Source organism: Microsporum canis, genomic scaffold, assembly GCF_000151145.1.
Source record: "Microsporum canis CBS 113480 supercont1.7 genomic scaffold, whole genome shotgun sequence".
Classification (NCBI taxonomy): Eukaryota; Fungi; Ascomycota; class Eurotiomycetes; order Onygenales; family Arthrodermataceae; genus Microsporum; species Microsporum canis.
In genome coordinates, this window is record NW_003299163.1 from 1,306,702 (window position 1) to 1,323,229 (window position 16,528).

General features: G+C 51.3%; 9 protein-coding genes across 9 annotated transcripts; 6 read left to right on the forward strand and 3 right to left on the reverse strand.

The window, feature by feature from the left end:
• Nucleotides 1-298: 298 nt before the first annotated feature.
• MCYG_07683 (extracellular serine-threonine rich protein) lies at nucleotides 299-1,045 on the reverse strand (the record flags this gene model as incomplete). Its single annotated transcript, XM_002843854.1, has 2 exons — nucleotides 299-798; nucleotides 952-1,045. The coding sequence occupies 2 exons, from the start codon at nucleotides 1,043-1,045 to the stop codon at nucleotides 299-301; spliced, it is 594 nt and encodes a 197-aa protein (XP_002843900.1).
• A 766-nt stretch (nucleotides 1,046-1,811) lies between these two features.
• On the reverse strand, nucleotides 1,812-3,666 carry MCYG_07684 (CCCH zinc finger protein; the record flags this gene model as incomplete). The annotated part of the gene is made up of 2 exons (XM_002843855.1): nucleotides 1,812-1,931; nucleotides 2,125-3,666. The coding sequence occupies 2 exons, from the start codon at nucleotides 3,664-3,666 to the stop codon at nucleotides 1,812-1,814; spliced, it is 1,662 nt and encodes a 553-aa protein (XP_002843901.1).
• Nucleotides 3,667-4,208: 542 nt separating this feature from the next.
• MCYG_07685 (DNA-directed RNA polymerase III 25 kD polypeptide) lies at nucleotides 4,209-5,126 on the forward strand (the record flags this gene model as incomplete). Its single annotated transcript, XM_002843856.1, has 7 exons — nucleotides 4,209-4,220; nucleotides 4,278-4,376; nucleotides 4,433-4,529; nucleotides 4,565-4,672; nucleotides 4,722-4,785; nucleotides 4,838-5,018; nucleotides 5,079-5,126. The coding sequence occupies 7 exons, from the start codon at nucleotides 4,209-4,211 to the stop codon at nucleotides 5,124-5,126; spliced, it is 609 nt and encodes a 202-aa protein (XP_002843902.1).
• Nucleotides 5,127-5,797: 671 nt separating this feature from the next.
• Nucleotides 5,798-6,653, forward strand: MCYG_07686 (conserved hypothetical protein; the record flags this gene model as incomplete). The annotated part of the gene is made up of 2 exons (XM_002843857.1): nucleotides 5,798-6,472; nucleotides 6,510-6,653. The coding sequence occupies 2 exons, from the start codon at nucleotides 5,798-5,800 to the stop codon at nucleotides 6,651-6,653; spliced, it is 819 nt and encodes a 272-aa protein (XP_002843903.1).
• Nucleotides 6,654-7,024: 371 nt separating this feature from the next.
• On the forward strand, nucleotides 7,025-8,507 carry MCYG_07687 (cystathionine gamma-lyase; the record flags this gene model as incomplete). Its single annotated transcript, XM_002843858.1, has 4 exons — nucleotides 7,025-7,189; nucleotides 7,264-7,349; nucleotides 7,415-7,862; nucleotides 7,917-8,507. 4 exons carry the CDS (start codon nucleotides 7,025-7,027, stop codon nucleotides 8,505-8,507), a joined length of 1,290 nt encoding a protein of 429 aa, XP_002843904.1.
• Nucleotides 8,508-9,288: 781 nt separating this feature from the next.
• Nucleotides 9,289-11,480, reverse strand: MCYG_07688 (metalloprotease MEP5; the record flags this gene model as incomplete). Its single annotated transcript, XM_002843859.1, has 5 exons — nucleotides 9,289-9,463; nucleotides 9,537-9,951; nucleotides 10,026-10,576; nucleotides 10,676-11,067; nucleotides 11,127-11,480. 5 exons carry the CDS (start codon nucleotides 11,478-11,480, stop codon nucleotides 9,289-9,291), a joined length of 1,887 nt encoding a protein of 628 aa, XP_002843905.1.
• A 527-nt stretch (nucleotides 11,481-12,007) lies between these two features.
• MCYG_07689 (uncharacterized protein) lies at nucleotides 12,008-12,436 on the forward strand (the record flags this gene model as incomplete). Its single annotated transcript, XM_002843860.1, has 2 exons — nucleotides 12,008-12,181; nucleotides 12,290-12,436. The coding sequence occupies 2 exons, from the start codon at nucleotides 12,008-12,010 to the stop codon at nucleotides 12,434-12,436; spliced, it is 321 nt and encodes a 106-aa protein (XP_002843906.1).
• A 368-nt stretch (nucleotides 12,437-12,804) lies between these two features.
• MCYG_07690 (uncharacterized protein) lies at nucleotides 12,805-13,286 on the forward strand (the record flags this gene model as incomplete). The annotated part of the gene is made up of 2 exons (XM_002843861.1): nucleotides 12,805-12,830; nucleotides 12,860-13,286. 2 exons carry the CDS (start codon nucleotides 12,805-12,807, stop codon nucleotides 13,284-13,286), a joined length of 453 nt encoding a protein of 150 aa, XP_002843907.1.
• A 1,474-nt stretch (nucleotides 13,287-14,760) lies between these two features.
• MCYG_07691 (Mni1p) lies at nucleotides 14,761-16,258 on the forward strand (the record flags this gene model as incomplete). Its single annotated transcript, XM_002843862.1, has 3 exons — nucleotides 14,761-14,925; nucleotides 15,144-15,446; nucleotides 15,530-16,258. 3 exons carry the CDS (start codon nucleotides 14,761-14,763, stop codon nucleotides 16,256-16,258), a joined length of 1,197 nt encoding a protein of 398 aa, XP_002843908.1.
• Between the last annotated feature and the right edge of the window lie 270 nt (nucleotides 16,259-16,528).

The following is a 16,528-nucleotide window of genomic DNA, read 5'->3' on the forward strand; positions in this document are numbered from 1 at the left end:
CGTACAGGCTATGCATTATGCATTAAGAATAGTCGCATCATCAACACCAAACGGCAAACCCTGGTATAAGTCGTGAGAAAAGCGCAGAGAGAAAGGGCAAGAGAAAAGGATAACGTAAAACGGTCAACGGTTAGGGTATCGCAGGGAATATCCAAGCTGACTCAAAAGGTAAAAAATGAGACAGGGGTGGGGAGATCAGGTCGCGTGAGAGTAAAGGAAAAAAAAAAAAAAAAAAGAATTACTGATTAAACAATAACGTAGGGCAATAAGTAGTGCCTTCAGAGTAGTGGGCGACGGATCATAGCAGTGCCATGAGAGTGAAGACCAGGGAGAGCAGGCCCCCGGGGAGAGCAAGGGAGACGGCACCGTTGGGGTCAGGGGCACCGCTTCCGGTCGGCGCACCGGTGGAGGAGGTAGGGGTCGACGAGTCGGTCTCGGAGGTGGAAGAGGAGTCTGTCGCAGTAGTGGTGCTAGCGCTGGTAGTGACGGTCGTCATGGTGGTGTCTGAAGAGGACGACTCGGTGGTGGACGCGCTTGTAGAGGATGGAGTGGTAGTCGGGGTGGAAGAGGTCGACTCCTCGGTGGTGGTGGTGGCCTCTGAAGTGGTCGTGGAGCCGCGGCTGGTGGTAGGACTTCCCGTCGGGCTGCCGGTGGCTCCGTCGACGGTGAAGGTAGGGGTGAAGTTGTAGTTTGACGGATCGGTGTCATCGATGATCTCGATGGTATAGTCCTTGCCCTGTATCAGGCTGGGAGGGGGAACGAACGAGAACGAGCCAGAGTTTGGCAGGTTTCCTGCTCCTGTTAGCTGGTGTTCGTATATAGATAGAGTATACTACGTACCTCCCAAGACCGTGCCCGAGCCAGGAGTGATATCCTTGGACATCTGCAACTTGATGGTGACGGTCCCTCCGGTGGTTGGAGTCCAGTTCAGGGTGGTTGGCTTGCCTGCGCTGAACATGTAGCCGCCTGGAGGCACGAGAAAGGCGTTCTCCATGGACGCTGCGGCGGCAACGGCCGCGAAGGCGAGGTAGAGCACTGAGCGCATGCTGGCTGATACAGGAGGCAAAAAAGCTATATTATACACTGAAGAGTATATTCCAACACAGAACAACAACAGAAGTTGATGATAAGACGGCCGCAGCAGTGACAGCGCTCGGAACAGACGCAGAGAGAAGAAGCCAGGAAGAAACCCGCGAGAGAGGAAGAGAAGAGACAAAAGGGGAAGCACGAAGTTGATATTTATGGCAAACCCCGAAATAGAGTTTTCCAACTCCCCTGGCCCTTGCCTAGCGTGGTTAAGCTTGGCGTGGAGGGCCAGAAAGGCTAAAAAAAGCTAGGTCGGAAGTATCTTTGCCGCCAAAAAGTGGTGAAGAGGTACCTGCACGCCAAGCCCACATGGTTTAGAGAACGCTAGGCCGCTTTGAGGCTAGCGCGAACGGTGGTTAGTCCGAGGCTAATTCCGCTTTGGGAAGAGCATGCGGGCTGTGCACGGCTCACGTAATCAGGCAAGCACCGCATGATTCCACAGTAGGGGAAAAAAGCAGGAAAGCAGGGTATAAGAGTAGGGAGTTATAGGGTATAAGGATGTATTAAGAGAGATAGGAGAAAGACAGGAAAAAGGGCGACAGGGAAGTCGAGGATCGCCGTATAGTGCGGTTACATCCACAGAAAGGTGGTTGCTCACTAGTCTGCATATACTAGCAATCATACTATGAGATGTCGTACGCTGGTCTCCTTCTTCCCCCCTTGACGGGCAGGACGCCAATCTGACTCCTCTTGACGGGCTTGACGGGCTTGACAGGTTTGACGGGCTACAAGGCACCGTTGGCAGGATCAACAGGCACAGGGTTGTCCAGAAGGCGGCGCTCGCCCAGGAAGACGATGGCCTGCATCACCCGTCGGTCCTCGTCTTCCCGCTGGCCCAAGAGCAGCTAATAAGACACCGAGTTAGCTCGGAAATTGCTCCACGCATATCTTAATTTATACCAGAGCTTTAAGTCGAGCCGGTGGGGAAGAGACATCCAGCAGAGGGCAAAAAGGATAAAAAAAAAGAATAAAAAAAAAAAAGAAAATAAAAAAAGCAAGGAGAAAGAAAGTAAATTGGAACGAATGGACAGGACTTACCCGTTCGTACAGGCCTTTTCGCCCAGCTTTCTCCCCCTTGCTGGCTCTTGGATTCTGTCTCTGGGCCCTCTCGTTCATTTCGCTCCTCGCTGGAGTGTCATGCGAGAAGGGACAGGAGCTGCCGCGCCGACACTGGCCCGTCTTTGCGAATTGGTGGCATCTCCGGCGAGGAGGCACGCGATCGGGCTGCTGGCGGCGGGAGGTCGTCTCTTCCGGCTCGCTGCCACTGCCGCTGGCGATGTCACTGTCACTGTCACTCCCGCTCGACTCGCTTTCACTGCCACTGTCGTCGTCAGCGCTCGAAGTTTGGTCGCTTTGGGCCGGGGTTAGTGTCATCGTCGCGCCAGCTTCATCTTGCTGTTGCTCTGCCAAATCTTCCTGCATGTTATTCTTCCAAGTTCCTCGAGCTTGAGCTTGAGCTTGAGCTTGTTCCTCTCTGGCTGCTGCAGCCTCAGCCTGCGCTAGCTTCCTCTCCTGCCTCGCCAGCTTCTCCCGTAATTTGTCAGCCCTCATCTTCGCCTTTGCAGCCACATCGCTTGCATCGGCTCTTTTCTCCTTCTCCCTCTTCTCCCTTGCCTTCCTCGCTTCTTCCTCCCTTCGCCTTCTCGCTTCGTCCTTTTGCTTCCTGGCCTCCTCTTTGGCCGCCTTGCGCGCTTGCTCCTCCTTCGTCTTCTCCTCCACCCTCTCCCGTGTGGGGAACCGCCGCTTTCTCTCCTCGATCCAGGCCCGTACTTCAGCCGTAGAACCCAACGTAGACGTTCGCCCCTTGTAGCTGAACTTCAGCTCGCCTTTGGCTAGCGAGGCAGCGAGTTTGGCTTCCTCGTCTACATCTCCCGCCTCTGACTCGCTGGATTCATGCTCCTCTGTCTTGGGCGTCAGGCCAAGCTGGTTGTGCTTGCGCTGCTTGCGGGGTCGGGCCGGGGGCGTCTGAGCTGGCGCAGGCGGTTTTGACGGCAGGCTGTTAAAGCTTGGTACCGGTAGTGGTGCGCTGGTGAAGGCTGCTTCGTGTTGGCGCTTGGGAGGTCGGTTGTTTGTCTGCTGTGGTCGTCGATCTGGCGTCCGGCCGTAGTTTGGCTTTGGGTCGAACCCCCAGCGCATCGGTGCCGGCGGGTGCGGCTGTGTCTGATACGTCGTAGCTAGGTAACCCCCCCGTGCCGGAGCATAGTGCATCGCCGGCTGTTGTGCATTGTAGCTTGGTCCGTACGTATAACCCCCGTGGTGGGGATGCGTTGGCTGATGGACAGGTTGGTGGACAGGTTGGTGAGCAGGCTGGTGAGCAGGCTGATGGACCGGCTGATGGACAGGTTGATGGACAGGCTGATGGGCCGGTTGGTGTGGCGTGGGCGTGTATCCCCATGAAGCGTTCATATCATTTCCATATCCGCCACGACCACCTCGTCGTGGTCCGTTACCTCTCCCACGCCCTCGATGGTGAGGGTTATAATTCGCACGTCCTCCGCCTCCACCTCTCGGATAGCTGTTGTATGATGCCTGTGATGGCGGCGGAGGAGGCGGAGGAGGAGGGAACGAGAATCCCGTCATGAGGTATATCTTTTACCTCCAACTTGTAGATTCACTCTGACCAGTGCGGTCGCTATATACCGTCCAGTAGATATAAACCTGTTCGATAATGTTAGAAGAGGTCCTTATAAAGACGCTTCACAGCTATATTTCCACTCACTCTTCACGTCGACGCCTACCAATCACCGTAATAAGGGTATATAAACCTCCTTAACAAAGAGAATTCACTATAGGTACTCTCTTCCGTCCATCCGTCCACTTCCACGGGCTATCTCTCCAGAATCTCGACGTCTCGTCGTCTCATCTTCGACCCTGAAAGCCCGCAGAAAAACACGGGAAAAATATTATTCCGATGAAGCTTCGATGAAGATAATTTTGAACAAAAGAAGAATTTGATATTTGATGCGATGAACGATTGAATTGAATTGAATATCTTAATGGGTTTGCTTTGTCGAGGCTGGTTATAATATTGAAGTGTTCTTGCTGAAGAATTGAAGATCAACGTCGCAGTTTCATAGTATTATCAGCATTTGATACCATATACCCTATACACAACTGGCATCATGTTTCTCCTTGTGAGTGAGAGTGTTATTATTGCTCCTGGGTGTCTGCTTGTATCCTGACTTGCGCAGACAACCATGTCCGACCTGGTGCAGATAGCGCCGGAAGACTTCTCGAAGCTGAGCTCTGTCGCTATAGAGGACAACATCAACGAGAAGTACGCTAACAAGGTGAGATTATACCTGTCAATGCAAAAGACGGAGACAGAGATCTAATAGTAGTGCAGGTCATTCAGAATGTCGGTCTCTGTATCGCTTTTTACGATCTACTCGAGTCGTCAGACGGCTTGATCGGCCATGGAACGGGTCTGGTTAACGTCAACGGTGAGTTGATGGAATATCAAACAAACCGCCGGTAGAAAGATGGCTGATATTAGCAGTCAAATTCCGGATAATCGTCTTTCGGCCGTTTAAGGGAGAAGTCATCATCGGGAAGATCACCAATGGAACAGAGCAAGGGATAAAAAGTAGGTTTTAATATCCTGCTGCTGATATATCGTACTAACAGGCGCGAAGTCGGAGTCGAGTTCTTCAACGATATCATCGTTCCGCCAGACCTCCTGCTGGATGGTGCTAGATTGTGAGTCCTCTCTCTTAGCACGGACATTACTTCCTACTGACAAGAAGAACAGCGACATGAAAGACCAGGTCTGGATATGGGACAACGGCGAGGGAGGCATCTTCTACTTTGACGTTGGCGAGACGGTTCGCTTCCGGGTCGAACAGGAAGAATGGCACGACCAAGTTCCTACTGCTCCAGACCTTCACGACGGCGTCGCATTTCCGGACCGAAAACCACCTTACTCGATTATCGTATGTTCTACATGTACCCTACTAACCCCTACCAACGTTACTATGGCTGACAGGATGTAGGGCTCGATGCAGGTTGCTGGCCTTGGCTTGGTGGCCTGGTGGTCCTGATAACGGGTACCCAGCAACCTTTTACTTGCTCTGAGGAATATGTTCCAACAAGCGGTGCCAACTTCCCCTCATCCGGGCTGCAGCTCTCATGCTTTGCTTTGCTTCGCCCCAACGATGCTATGCATAAATACTACGTTGGATACCTCTGCAGCGCTCGATCGTCTCGGCTTGGTCTCGAAAGGCGTGGATTGGCCTGCATCGCCGGCCATCTCCTCCCGACGTTGTGCGAGAGCTTCTTGTACCAACCTATCGGAACGCAAGACAAGCCATGCATCCAACATATTCCCCATCCCCCAACATAGCACAGCAAGCGGCCCTCGCCAAGTGTGCGCTAAACTGAGCATCGTTTTCACTCCCTTTGCCCCGCGGATTCCATGACGACAGGCCAAAAGCTGGGAGATAGAAGATAAGAGATACCAGGCTTGATTCCTCATAAACGGCGAAATATAGGCGTTCTCTGAAGGTAAGGCCAAGCCACCGTTAAAGAGAGTCTGATGGAATCGTAAGATGTGGATTTTTTTTTTTTTTACAAACTTTGTAGACCGGAGAAATAAAGAATTTAACCTACAAGGTTACGTCAGAGAGAGTTCCCGTCCCTTTCGCATAAAACGTTGATGTGTAAATGCATCTAGAACGTCCTCTACCTTTCTTGACGTCTTGTTTGTACCGTCATGTCGCTCACTAACCAGATGATAAACGGCCGGAGGGAGAGAGACTGCATCAGCATCACCCATGAACGAAAGTACTATCGCTCCGGCGGCACGTTCGTCAAGCGTTCTCTTCGACCAAAGGAATGGCAAGTGAGCCAGTTCAAGGGGACGATCCATGTTCCACGCAAAGGCAGAGAGAGAATCCTGAACGAAGCCGCAACGCTGCAGTTCCTCAAGGAGAACTCGACCGTCCCCGTCCCACGACTGTACTGCTGTTTCGAAGATGACGATGCCGTCTATCTCGTGATGGAGTATATCGAGGGTGTCAGCATGGCCGACCTGACTGAGGATCAAAGGGCGACAGTCGAGCGTGAGCTAGGGAAACACATCCAGCAGCTTCACGCCCTTCGTTCTTCCAAGCTTGGAGGCCCTTCTGGACTTGTGATCCCTCCGTATCGTGCTATGCAGAAGACGTTCAGGGACGACTGGGAGCTGCAGCCGTCGGATGAGGATGACTATGTCTTTTGTCACAACGACCTCTCGCAGCAAAATGTCATCGTTGATCCGGCTTCGTTGGAGATAAAGGCCATCATCGACTGGGAATACGCTGGCTTCTACCCTGCTTACTTTGAGCGCACGTTCTTCAAGCGCAAGGGACCTTCAGCAGCGATAAACGATGAGACGGACGATTCGGAGGTGTTACTTGACTTCCTCAAGTCTCGTCTGCTGACAGCTTAACACGATGGTTCGAGAAGAGATAAAGCTGAAGCTTGTCGTATTTGTCGTATACAGCACTGTAGCAACAACAAGCCTTGTGTCGTCATCTCCATCTTCCTCCCCATCTTCATCCTCTATATCCAACATTCCTTACTTGTAGCTTGCATCATCAACACAAAAATGGCACAAAAGCATGGACTGTGCTGACAAAGCACTGATGAAGATTTAGCTCTTGCCCTTGTCCCCTTGCAGTAAAGATCGCCATAATACGAGGATGTTTTGGTAAGCAGCGGGTTTAAGCTTATCTAAGCCGCTGACATCATCCGCCTTAACGCCGAGCAAAGGCCACCTTCGGCCATCATCAAAAGCCTTGGAGGGGCTTTTTTTCCTTGTATAAAAGGACGAAGACGAGGTAAAGAAGTTGTCGTTTACATTGGGTATAAACCATTCAGCTTTTGTCTCCTGTTCATCATCACTTATACTCGTTCGTATATCAGAATCGTATCTTGCAGATATCATAGAATAGACAAAATGGCCACCACCGTCGTCCCCTCGAGCGTGCTGCCCGCCCGCCTGGAGCAGAAGGAGACCATCGAGACGCCTCCAAGAGCACCATCGCCAGTCCATCGCTTCGGAACAAGAGCTGTGCATACTGGAGCGCCTATCGAGCCCACCACTGGTGCTGTCATCGCTCCTGTAAGCGCTGGTTCCTTTCGTCCGTATAGAAGAAGTTGAATGGCGCAGTTATAAGTGACTGACGGCTCTCCTAGATCTCTCTGTCGACCACCTTCATACAGCACAGCCTGGGAAAGCCAATCGGTGACTACGAGTACACCAGAAGCTCCAATCCCAACAGGTCCGTTGATCTTAGCGCTGTCGATGTTGATGCTGTTGATATAACTGCAGACTAACAGCGTGCAGAGACAACTTTGAGGCTGCAGTTGCGGGGCTTGAGAACGCCCGCTATGCGCTCGCCTTCTCGTCCGGCTCTGCCACCACCGCCAACATCCTCCAGTCGCTTGCCGGCGGCTCTCACGTCGTCTCCATCTCTGACGTCTACGGAGGCACCCACAGATACTTCACCAAGGTCGCTGCCGCCCATGGCATCGAGGTCACCTTCACTCCCACCATCGAGATCGACGTGTCCAAGCTGATCCGTCCCAACGAGACCAAGCTCATCTGGATCGAGTCTCCTTCCAACCCGACCCTGGGGCTCGTTGACATCCGCCATGTTGCTACCATTGCTCACCAGCACGGCATCCAGGTCGTGGTCGACAACACCTTCTTGAGTCCCTACATCCAGAACCCCCTCGACCACGGAGCTGATATCGTCATCCACTCCGTCACCAAATATATCAATGGTCACTCTGTATGTTACCCATCGCCTACACTGAAAGAATGACTACTAAATTATACTATATAGGACGTCCTTATGGGTGTTGCGGCCTTCAACTCCGACGAGATCAAGACCAGGCTGACCTTCCTTCAAAACGCCATTGGTGCCGTCCCCTCCGCCTTCGACTGCTGGCTCGCCCACCGCGGTCTCAAGACCCTTCACCTGCGCGCCAGAGAGGCCACCGCAAATGCTACCCTGATAGCGCATGCCCTCGAAGCTTCCCCCCACGTCCAGAGCGTAAACTACCCCGGCATCGACTCCCACCCCCACCGCAAGATTGCCATCAAGCAGCACCGCAATGGCATGGGCGGTGGAATGCTCAGCTTCCGCATCAAGGGAGGCCGTGAAGCCGCTGAGCGTTTCTGCCAGTCGACCCAGCTCTTCGTCCTGGCAGAGAGTCTTGGCGGTGTGGAGTCCCTGGTCGAAGTCCCCGGCTCCATGACCCATGCCGGCATCCCCAAGGAACAGCGTGAGATTGCAGGTGTCTTTGATGACCTCATCCGTCTCAGCTGCGGTATCGAGGACGGCGAAGATCTCAAGGCAGATGTCCTCCAGGCCCTCGAGAAGGCCCTCGTCGCGCCAAAGATCAATGGCGGCAACAGTTCCAACGGCGCTTAAACTCTCCAACTCGCGCGCTCTTTTTTCCCTTTCTTTTTTTTTTTGGTATTTCGCTTTATCATCTTTTTACGATGGTTATTTATGAGCCCCACGTTATATACACTTGGTGAGATGCGGTTCCATCTTCGCCGATTAGAGGAGGATTTTATATATACACCTTGGATGCACTTTACTCCCTTCATTGCCTATCCGGGTTAAGCATAATGCTCTTTTCTTATCCTGGTCACCCTAGTGAAATAGAAGAAATAAAGAATAGAACATTGCTCTTGTACATACCCAGATTTTTGCCCTGTTGCCTTATTCTTGCCGATGCTGTGATGTTGCACCCAAACGTCTGATTAAGGGTTGCTCCCGTAAATCCCGAAATCGCAGACATTACAGTGAAGTCTGGAAGTAATATTTATTGGGTAACACTATCCGCGTGCCGTTACAACGTCCAAGTTCCATGGAACTCTGAGTTGATGCCTTGAAGTATCATCCATGCATCTTCACATGGTAATATGTCGGTTATTATATGTCTGCCTGCCAAAAGTATCTCAGACGACCTACCCTTCTAAGCAATTATCAACCAGTGCTATCCCGGCTGACTGCTGGTAATGAATAATAACTCATCCGTGATATAACCATTTACGGTGCTCGCTTATTCGCAGTGGTTAGGATACTGTTTCATGTATGTTTGAAGGAAAAACGGCATAATGGTATATTCAGCGGTATCAACTATTTACAAACATGGAAGCCAAGGCGTTGCAAAACCCTGACGCTCATCCTCATCTCATCTCCCCTACTGGCACTCCTTGGGCACAGCGGTGCTGCCAGTGCGGTTCTTGGGGTCATATTTGGCACCGGTTCCCAGTCCACGCTTAGCAAACGCTTTCCACAGCTCGCACTTGTTAGCTCCCTTGGTGAGGTTCTTGTCAGCATCGATGATGGCGTTACGGGCCTGGACGAAGTTTTGGCTTGCATGGTTGGCTGGAAAGATGTTAGTCGAACGTCACTGGAAGGAGGGAGGGCTCTTGGAAGTCAACTTACATGGCCATTCCATCAAGAACGAGCTTCAAGGAGAGATATTTGCCATCCTTGGGAACGCCGTTTTCAAAGACGGGAGTTGGGCCGTCGTTCTTGCCGTGCTTATCGATCAGGTTCCACAAAACCTCGTAGAGGATGGAGGCCCATACCGTGCCGATAGCGTGGACTTCGTTGTATTTGTTGCATGATGTGTAGACCAGTGGGTTGGTCTTGAGGCTGGTGGAATAGGGGAAGAGTCGGTTGCCCTTGGGACTGTTGTTAACCCACTCTCCATGGACGTAGTTTGCATTGCGGTTATCATTGGGCTTTAGGCGGATGGCAGTTGCAAAGAAGTCACCCCAGCCTTCACCCATGCCGCCGGACTCTAAGCCGTTCAAGCAAGCGGAGTTGGCAGGCCCACCGCAGAGACGGTTGGAAACTAGTTAGGCCACCGTATTTTTAGCTTAAAATAACATACGAAATGCAGACAGCAGTCAGGGGGTGTAAACTTACGGCCATGAGTGTATTCGTGAATGACGGTGCCTGCTTCGAATGAGGAATCGCGAGCTGGCTGGGCCTTGGTCCAGATATACACTCGCATACGGCCAGGCTGGCCATCAGGAGGGGTAGCGAAATTAGCATTGTTAGTACCGGATCCATCCTGGGCATTGAGAATGACAAAGTCGTTGCCTTTACCACCTTGGCCGCGGTTGTTGACCTGGAAATTTCCAGCCTTTTCGGTGAACCCGAGCATATAGTATAGATCATGTACCATGTTGGCGGAGTAGAACAGCTGGGTGATGGATGCGTCAATATATGTCTTTGGCGGGCTCATATTTGGCGAGTACGGGTATTCGAATTTGAGATTTTTGTTATTTGGCCTGTAGTTGTTGAGATACTCATTACCGCCATCCGGGTTAGCCTGTGCAATGGCATTGTTACCCCGGGTTGTGGTGTAGTTGTTCTTTCCGTCGCTGATCCAGGTGAATGGCGAGGTTCTGAGATTCCATGGATTCTCAAGGATCTCACGCTTGCCCTCAGTAGGATCGGGGATAGGCCAACGGCTATCGGATTAATTGAAATTAGCCTCAGTCAGAAATCTTACGACTGAAATGCTCAAGCAGTGGGTTGAGAGATTGGGGGATAGAAATATGAAAACATACTAAACTTGGTACGTCGCATGAGAGACATAGTCCACCACGTTATGGACTTGGTCAGTGCTTTTAGCATCAACGTAGGATAGGAGCCAGTTGTCACCCATGTCCGTCTCCACTCTCCAGGTCAAGGCCAGAGAGCCATCTTCCTTGGCCATGTAGCAGAGTTTGGCAGAAGGGTCAGAGAGAGCGCCAGTAGTTCCCATGAACGTGACTTCATGCTCATTCACAGTCTTGACGGTCGCCTTGTCGGCCGTGATTGGCAGGTTAAGGGCCTTGCGGACTCCGTGCAGGGCCTGCATGGGGTCAGAGAAGTCCCGCTTCACCATCGGGGCCTTATCAGGGGCCGGCCCGGTGTAGAAGGAGTTTCCGTAGGAGAGGACTTTGCCATCTTTGCCAATCTAGTTTGGCTTATGAGTCGACAATGTATGAGATAACTTGTAGACTGGCTTGAACTTACGTTGACATTGAAGTCAGAGTTATCGATGTCCATGCCATGCATGGTTTGGCGGAAGTATACATGGCTGATGCCGGACACGCCAACATAATGATCATCGACGAGACGGAAGGTCATTCCAGGCATCACCCGCTTCACAACCTCAGTGGCAGTCTCGACATAGCCACCGGCGCTGACGGAGGCGATATGCGGCTGCTGGGCCTGCATCTCATCTGAACTCATGTAGCTGGCCCTGTCAGCCATGCGGTATGCATTCAGATCAACAGCTCGGCCAGCAAGGCTCGTGCCAGGCTGAGGATGTGCGAGGACATGGAGCGGCAGGCTAAGAAGCCCAGCGGCAAGAAGGAGGCCGTGCATGATGGGGGGGGTATCAAGCGTATTCAAAATGGAATGGGTTGAGAAATTCCAAGACCCTGTCAATAGGATTTACTCTGTCCCATCATTCCCATGGAAGACATATGGGGGGGTTTATATAGGTATGTCTCTCTCCCTAGATGAGTAGAGGGCGCAGCATCTTTTGATATCCCGTCATATGCCAGATCTGCTCCGCATTTCTGGCCATCTAGGGGGATGCCTGACTACCCTGTTGATCGTCCTATGCAATGTCAGGGAAGGTCTCCGTCGCATGGGGGGGCAGCGCGCCGCATGTTTCCGGCCAAGAGCGTCCCCGTGTCCATTGGTACATGCTGATCGGCTCTGGATAGGGACGAGGATGAAGATAAGACGAGAGGAAGTCCTCGGAGTCGCATTGCCATGTATATCTCGGAAAGCAATGCCGGCTATAACCAGGGAATCTCCCAGAGCTTCAGCGGTAAATCGTGGGGTAGTAAATTGCTTAGCATGGTATAATTTATATTTATAGTCCCTCCCCAGCGCATGAATCGATGCCTGTCTGCATGGAGATGCCGGATGGATGCCTGTTCAGCAGGGGACATGGACTGGATACGGGCACCGAGGACGGCCTTGCAGGCAAGAGACGGGATGTAACCCATCTAGGAAGCTTGATCTATCAAGTCGAGGGTGACGGAGCTGAACGTGCGGCAGGCATAGCCTTGCTTGTAGAGTCAAACACGGCCTCGTCGCGCTGAGGGGTCCCTTGGTTTCGGCCGTGGAGTTGAAACGGAGAAACGGACGGTGGTTGTTCTTCAATGCTCACGTTCTGATAGAAGTTGGCCTGCTTAACGTTGGTTGGAGCCGCAGATCGCCCGCCAAGACCTTCAGCAGCCCCTGAAGACGAAACATTCTCGAACGCACTTCAGACCGGATGTGATACTCGAGCAGTTATTAATGATACGTCTGGCATTTGGTGGTAGCTCGTGGGATATATGATTACTGAACGGTGGCAGATGTTTGCTTTTTGCGTCTTCCACTTAATCTCTCTGGTCTTCATCGCACTGGCTCTCTGTACAATGTGCTATTCTCTATGCCAGATAAAGACCGGTAGCCAGACGAGGAGACTAGAAACTAGTCAGGACGATATCCTTTGTTTTATGAACATGGCGATCCATAGGATAGGGCTCTACTCTGTTACCACGATCGGAGCATATGCCGTACCGAGATGAACCAATCTCTCACCAAAAATCTCAATCCATAACCCTACTGCTCAAATCCAAGCCCTTCATCGATTCCCAAGCGAATTTCCACAGTGACCCGTGGCTTATCCACTGCAAAACCAGCTGACATGAGCGGGAGTGCCCTCCATGATCGGTAAGATAAGCTGTATCTCAAGATTCAAGGACGGACTGGATCCCAAGCCAGGGATATATATCAACTTCTTCGAGAGACAACCCGGTCTTTCGTGAGCTCTTCCATCTGGCTGGACCCCTGCTTTTTTCAGCTATGATCAGGCCTCTCTGCTTCAGCCATCGAAAGGGAGGTCATTCAACAACGTCGAAAATAACAGTGTCTACCATCGAGTCTGATATGGAGCTCTCCAAGGACTTGGCGAACCGTCCAAGCCGTCAACCCCTTGCTACACCAAGCCACAGTCTTGTCCCCCGTGCACTGTCTCGACCGAGTCAGTTCGCGTGCCAGGCCAAGGCATTACTACCTGGAAGGCTACAGGCTTCCAGGTTCATTCTCAACAACGGCCTTAACGGTTTAATTGCTACAAATTACTTCCAGAAGTGGATGGATTATTGTATAAGTCAATCTCGGAGTTGATTCTGCCTTGGGGATTTATGTAACAACATCAGAACCTGGTAAGCTCGAGACGGTATCAGAAACAGCCACCAACCGAGGCCACAATACAAGATCAAATAAAAGTACATCAAACAACAAGAATTTGTGCTGTTGAACCCGCATCCCCGACTCTCAGACCAGAAACAGGTCATCTCGGAGATGACTGAGGTTTGGTCACGTAATTTTGTACTGGTGATGATGATAACTTTTGGTCGGCTAACCGTTGTCGCTGCTAGTCGCTTGCAGGACTGATCTGGTGGATCAGACGGGTTGGTTGGCCCAAGTCGAATGTTGGTAATTTGGTGAACGGGTTTTCCGGTGGTTTGGTGAATCCGTCTGCCAGCAACCTGTCGGTGGGAATAGCCTGTAGCTTGAGAAGGCTTCCGTAGATTGGTGATGCCGATGACCATCGGTCCTCGCTTCGGAGGAGTAATGTTTAACGCCGGTATAGTATAATATAATAACTGGAAAGTTGATGGGAAGCGTACAGATTGTTCGTCTCCGAACCTTGGAAAAACCTTAGAAGCCGAAGAAGGGCCCAGCTTATTTTCGCCCTAAATATATGGCGATATATTGGATCTTCCTCTCTGGCTACTCTCTAGATTTCCGTATTACCTGAGGCGGTAGCTAAGATCCAAACGATTGAAAGTTTCTCACCCACGCAGCCTAGCTTTTTTCTGAAGCGGAGGACTAATAATCTTCCGCTTCAGAAGTCTGCAAGATAATCCGGCATTATAGTTCGTTGCAGTTGCTAGGGGATCCGATAAGTAGGGTGGATATTATTCGCGTCAGGTGCTACCTTGCCAGTATCAGGTAGCTAGTGTTTATTCCGGAAAGTAAGCCGCCGTATCTATCTGCGCTAATATCGCAGCTTCGTGGTACAATTCGTATGATATTTAGGTCGTTGGGCCAGTGTATAACGACCGCTTAGGGCATCTCATGATAGGGTTCGTAGCCTTCGGGCAGCGTTCAGGAGTGGCGTCGTCCACCAAGGCGTTAGACGCTTGAGTTTGAGCTTGGACATGTGGTTTATCCGCCGTGGTTGAAGTGCCAACGACGGGTTATCAGGCAGGGGTTGGGGATGGGAGGTTTATCATGGGGTAAAATATAGACTAACAACGAGAGCCCATGGCCCGTCCGGACAACCAGCAGGACTGCTTTATATGCTTGAGCAGCCCTGCTGGAGGCCGAAGGTTGAGGTCGAGGGGCGATGAAGAAAAAGACGAAAGAAAAATGGAAATGCACGAGCCTTCACCCCGCTTTTTATGCCTTTCCAGGAGCTGAGATATTCCGCTCCGCCTGGATGATCAGCTCGGGCGTCGGAAGTCGGCGAATGAAGATTTCAATAACGGCCAAGCCACAAAGAGGAGAGCAAGACGCTGTGTGACGCTGGACGCAGGCAGGATTGAGAGGTAGACGGTGCGCGCCGTAGGTGGAAGAAGAAAACCACCGCAGGATGGGCTCGACGTTTACCTTTGGTTTTGGAGGCGACGATGTGGAAGATATCGACAGCGTACCGGACACAGAGCATGGCATACCAACTGCCAAAGGGCAAGGGGACGAAGAAAACAAGAGCGGGCTGATATTCAACAAAGCAGAGGAGCTTCTTCTTGACGATATGGTAAGTGATATGTCATTTCCTCGTTAGCCTGTGCATCACATAGCAAGCAAGGGATGATCAATGGTACGTGGTAGCGTGTCAACGTGGGACCAATTGACGAAAATGATACCCTTTTCTGTGTGTTCAGCTCCGTATCGTGCATGGATATGACCAACTGGATCTCCCGCTGCTATGTGAACAACGGCACGGCTATGCAGTTACTGATGCCACTTCACTAGCTTGCCTCCCTTCCGTCTCAGATGGAATTCGATACCCAGCTCATCCGGCCGAATGACGTGGAGCCGTTTTTAATTGGCCGTCGACAGTTGACAGATATTCGTGTCCAGCTGATGGCTGAACATGATATGCTGAATGAGAGTGAAGGCCTACTCTTCGGCCTACAGAAGGACGATATCATGCCCGCTGTGTATGAAGGAGGGTTTAAAACATGGGAGTGTGCCATGGATTTGGCAGGCATCGTGACTCAGGGTAGCGTGAAGTTTGCATCTCCAGATGGAGAAGACGATATTAATATAATAGAGGTAGTACTAGGAATCTTGGCCTGCATGATTCAATTTTCTTCTCTATCTTCTGAATCGTCCTGGTACTGATATGCAATCGATAGCTCGGAGCCGGCACCGGAGTACCTTCTCTATCATTATTCCGGTCATTCTTAAGTCAATCTAAATCCGAGGCTACCAAGCGTCGGAAAGTACGTTTTGTACTTGCTGACTATAATGCTGCCGTCTTAAAGTTGGCCACCCTGCCGAATATCTTACTCACCTGGTTTATAACCTCCCGGCGCCTGCGGGAAGGAAACCCTACCCAGGCTGATCCGACTGTTGATCATTTGATGGAACTAGATCAAGCCCTTCTAGAAGACTTCCGTCGGGACCTGTCGGACCGTGGGATTACACTTTCCTTCATATCTGGGGGGTGGTCCCCGGAATTTGTCGACTTGTGCCTGGGCAAGCTACAGAACGTGAGTGATGGGGCAACCACAGGCCAACGGCCGGCCGCATTAGAACGGAGAACCGTTATCCTGGCCAGTGAAACTATATATTCCCCGTCCTCGTTACTTTCATTTACAGAGACGCTGGTGTCGTTGCTCCGGAGAGCGGTATCGAACGGGGCAGCAAGGCATGAGAAGGATAAACCCCCAGTCCAGGCACTTATCTCAGCTAAGAAAGTGTACTTTGGGGTTGGAGGAGGGGTTAGTGAGTTTTTGAAGACTCTCGGAGATGTCCTCCGAGGCAGTGACGAGTTCAGAGCGCTCACCAAGTCGGTGATCTCTGACGCTGGAGTTGGGAGAATCATTCTGGAGGTACTCCCGAAAGAGTTTGTCGACGGTTAGACATGAAGGGTGGAAAAGAAAGGATATTTTAGGCTCCCAAGTAAAAGCGTTGAAAAGTTGTTGTGATGATATCAACACTTTTTTTTTTTAGCTTTGACATGTGGAAGTACAGGGTATAGTTGTACATAGTACGTGTCTTCCCACGAATGACCAATGAAAAATCCAGCCTATCGGGTATGACTTGTGAACGCATCCGGGGACATCAAGTACTTTAGAAGACAAAAGAAACTGATGTTTGTCATATGTACAGTGAGTCATAGTCACCACACT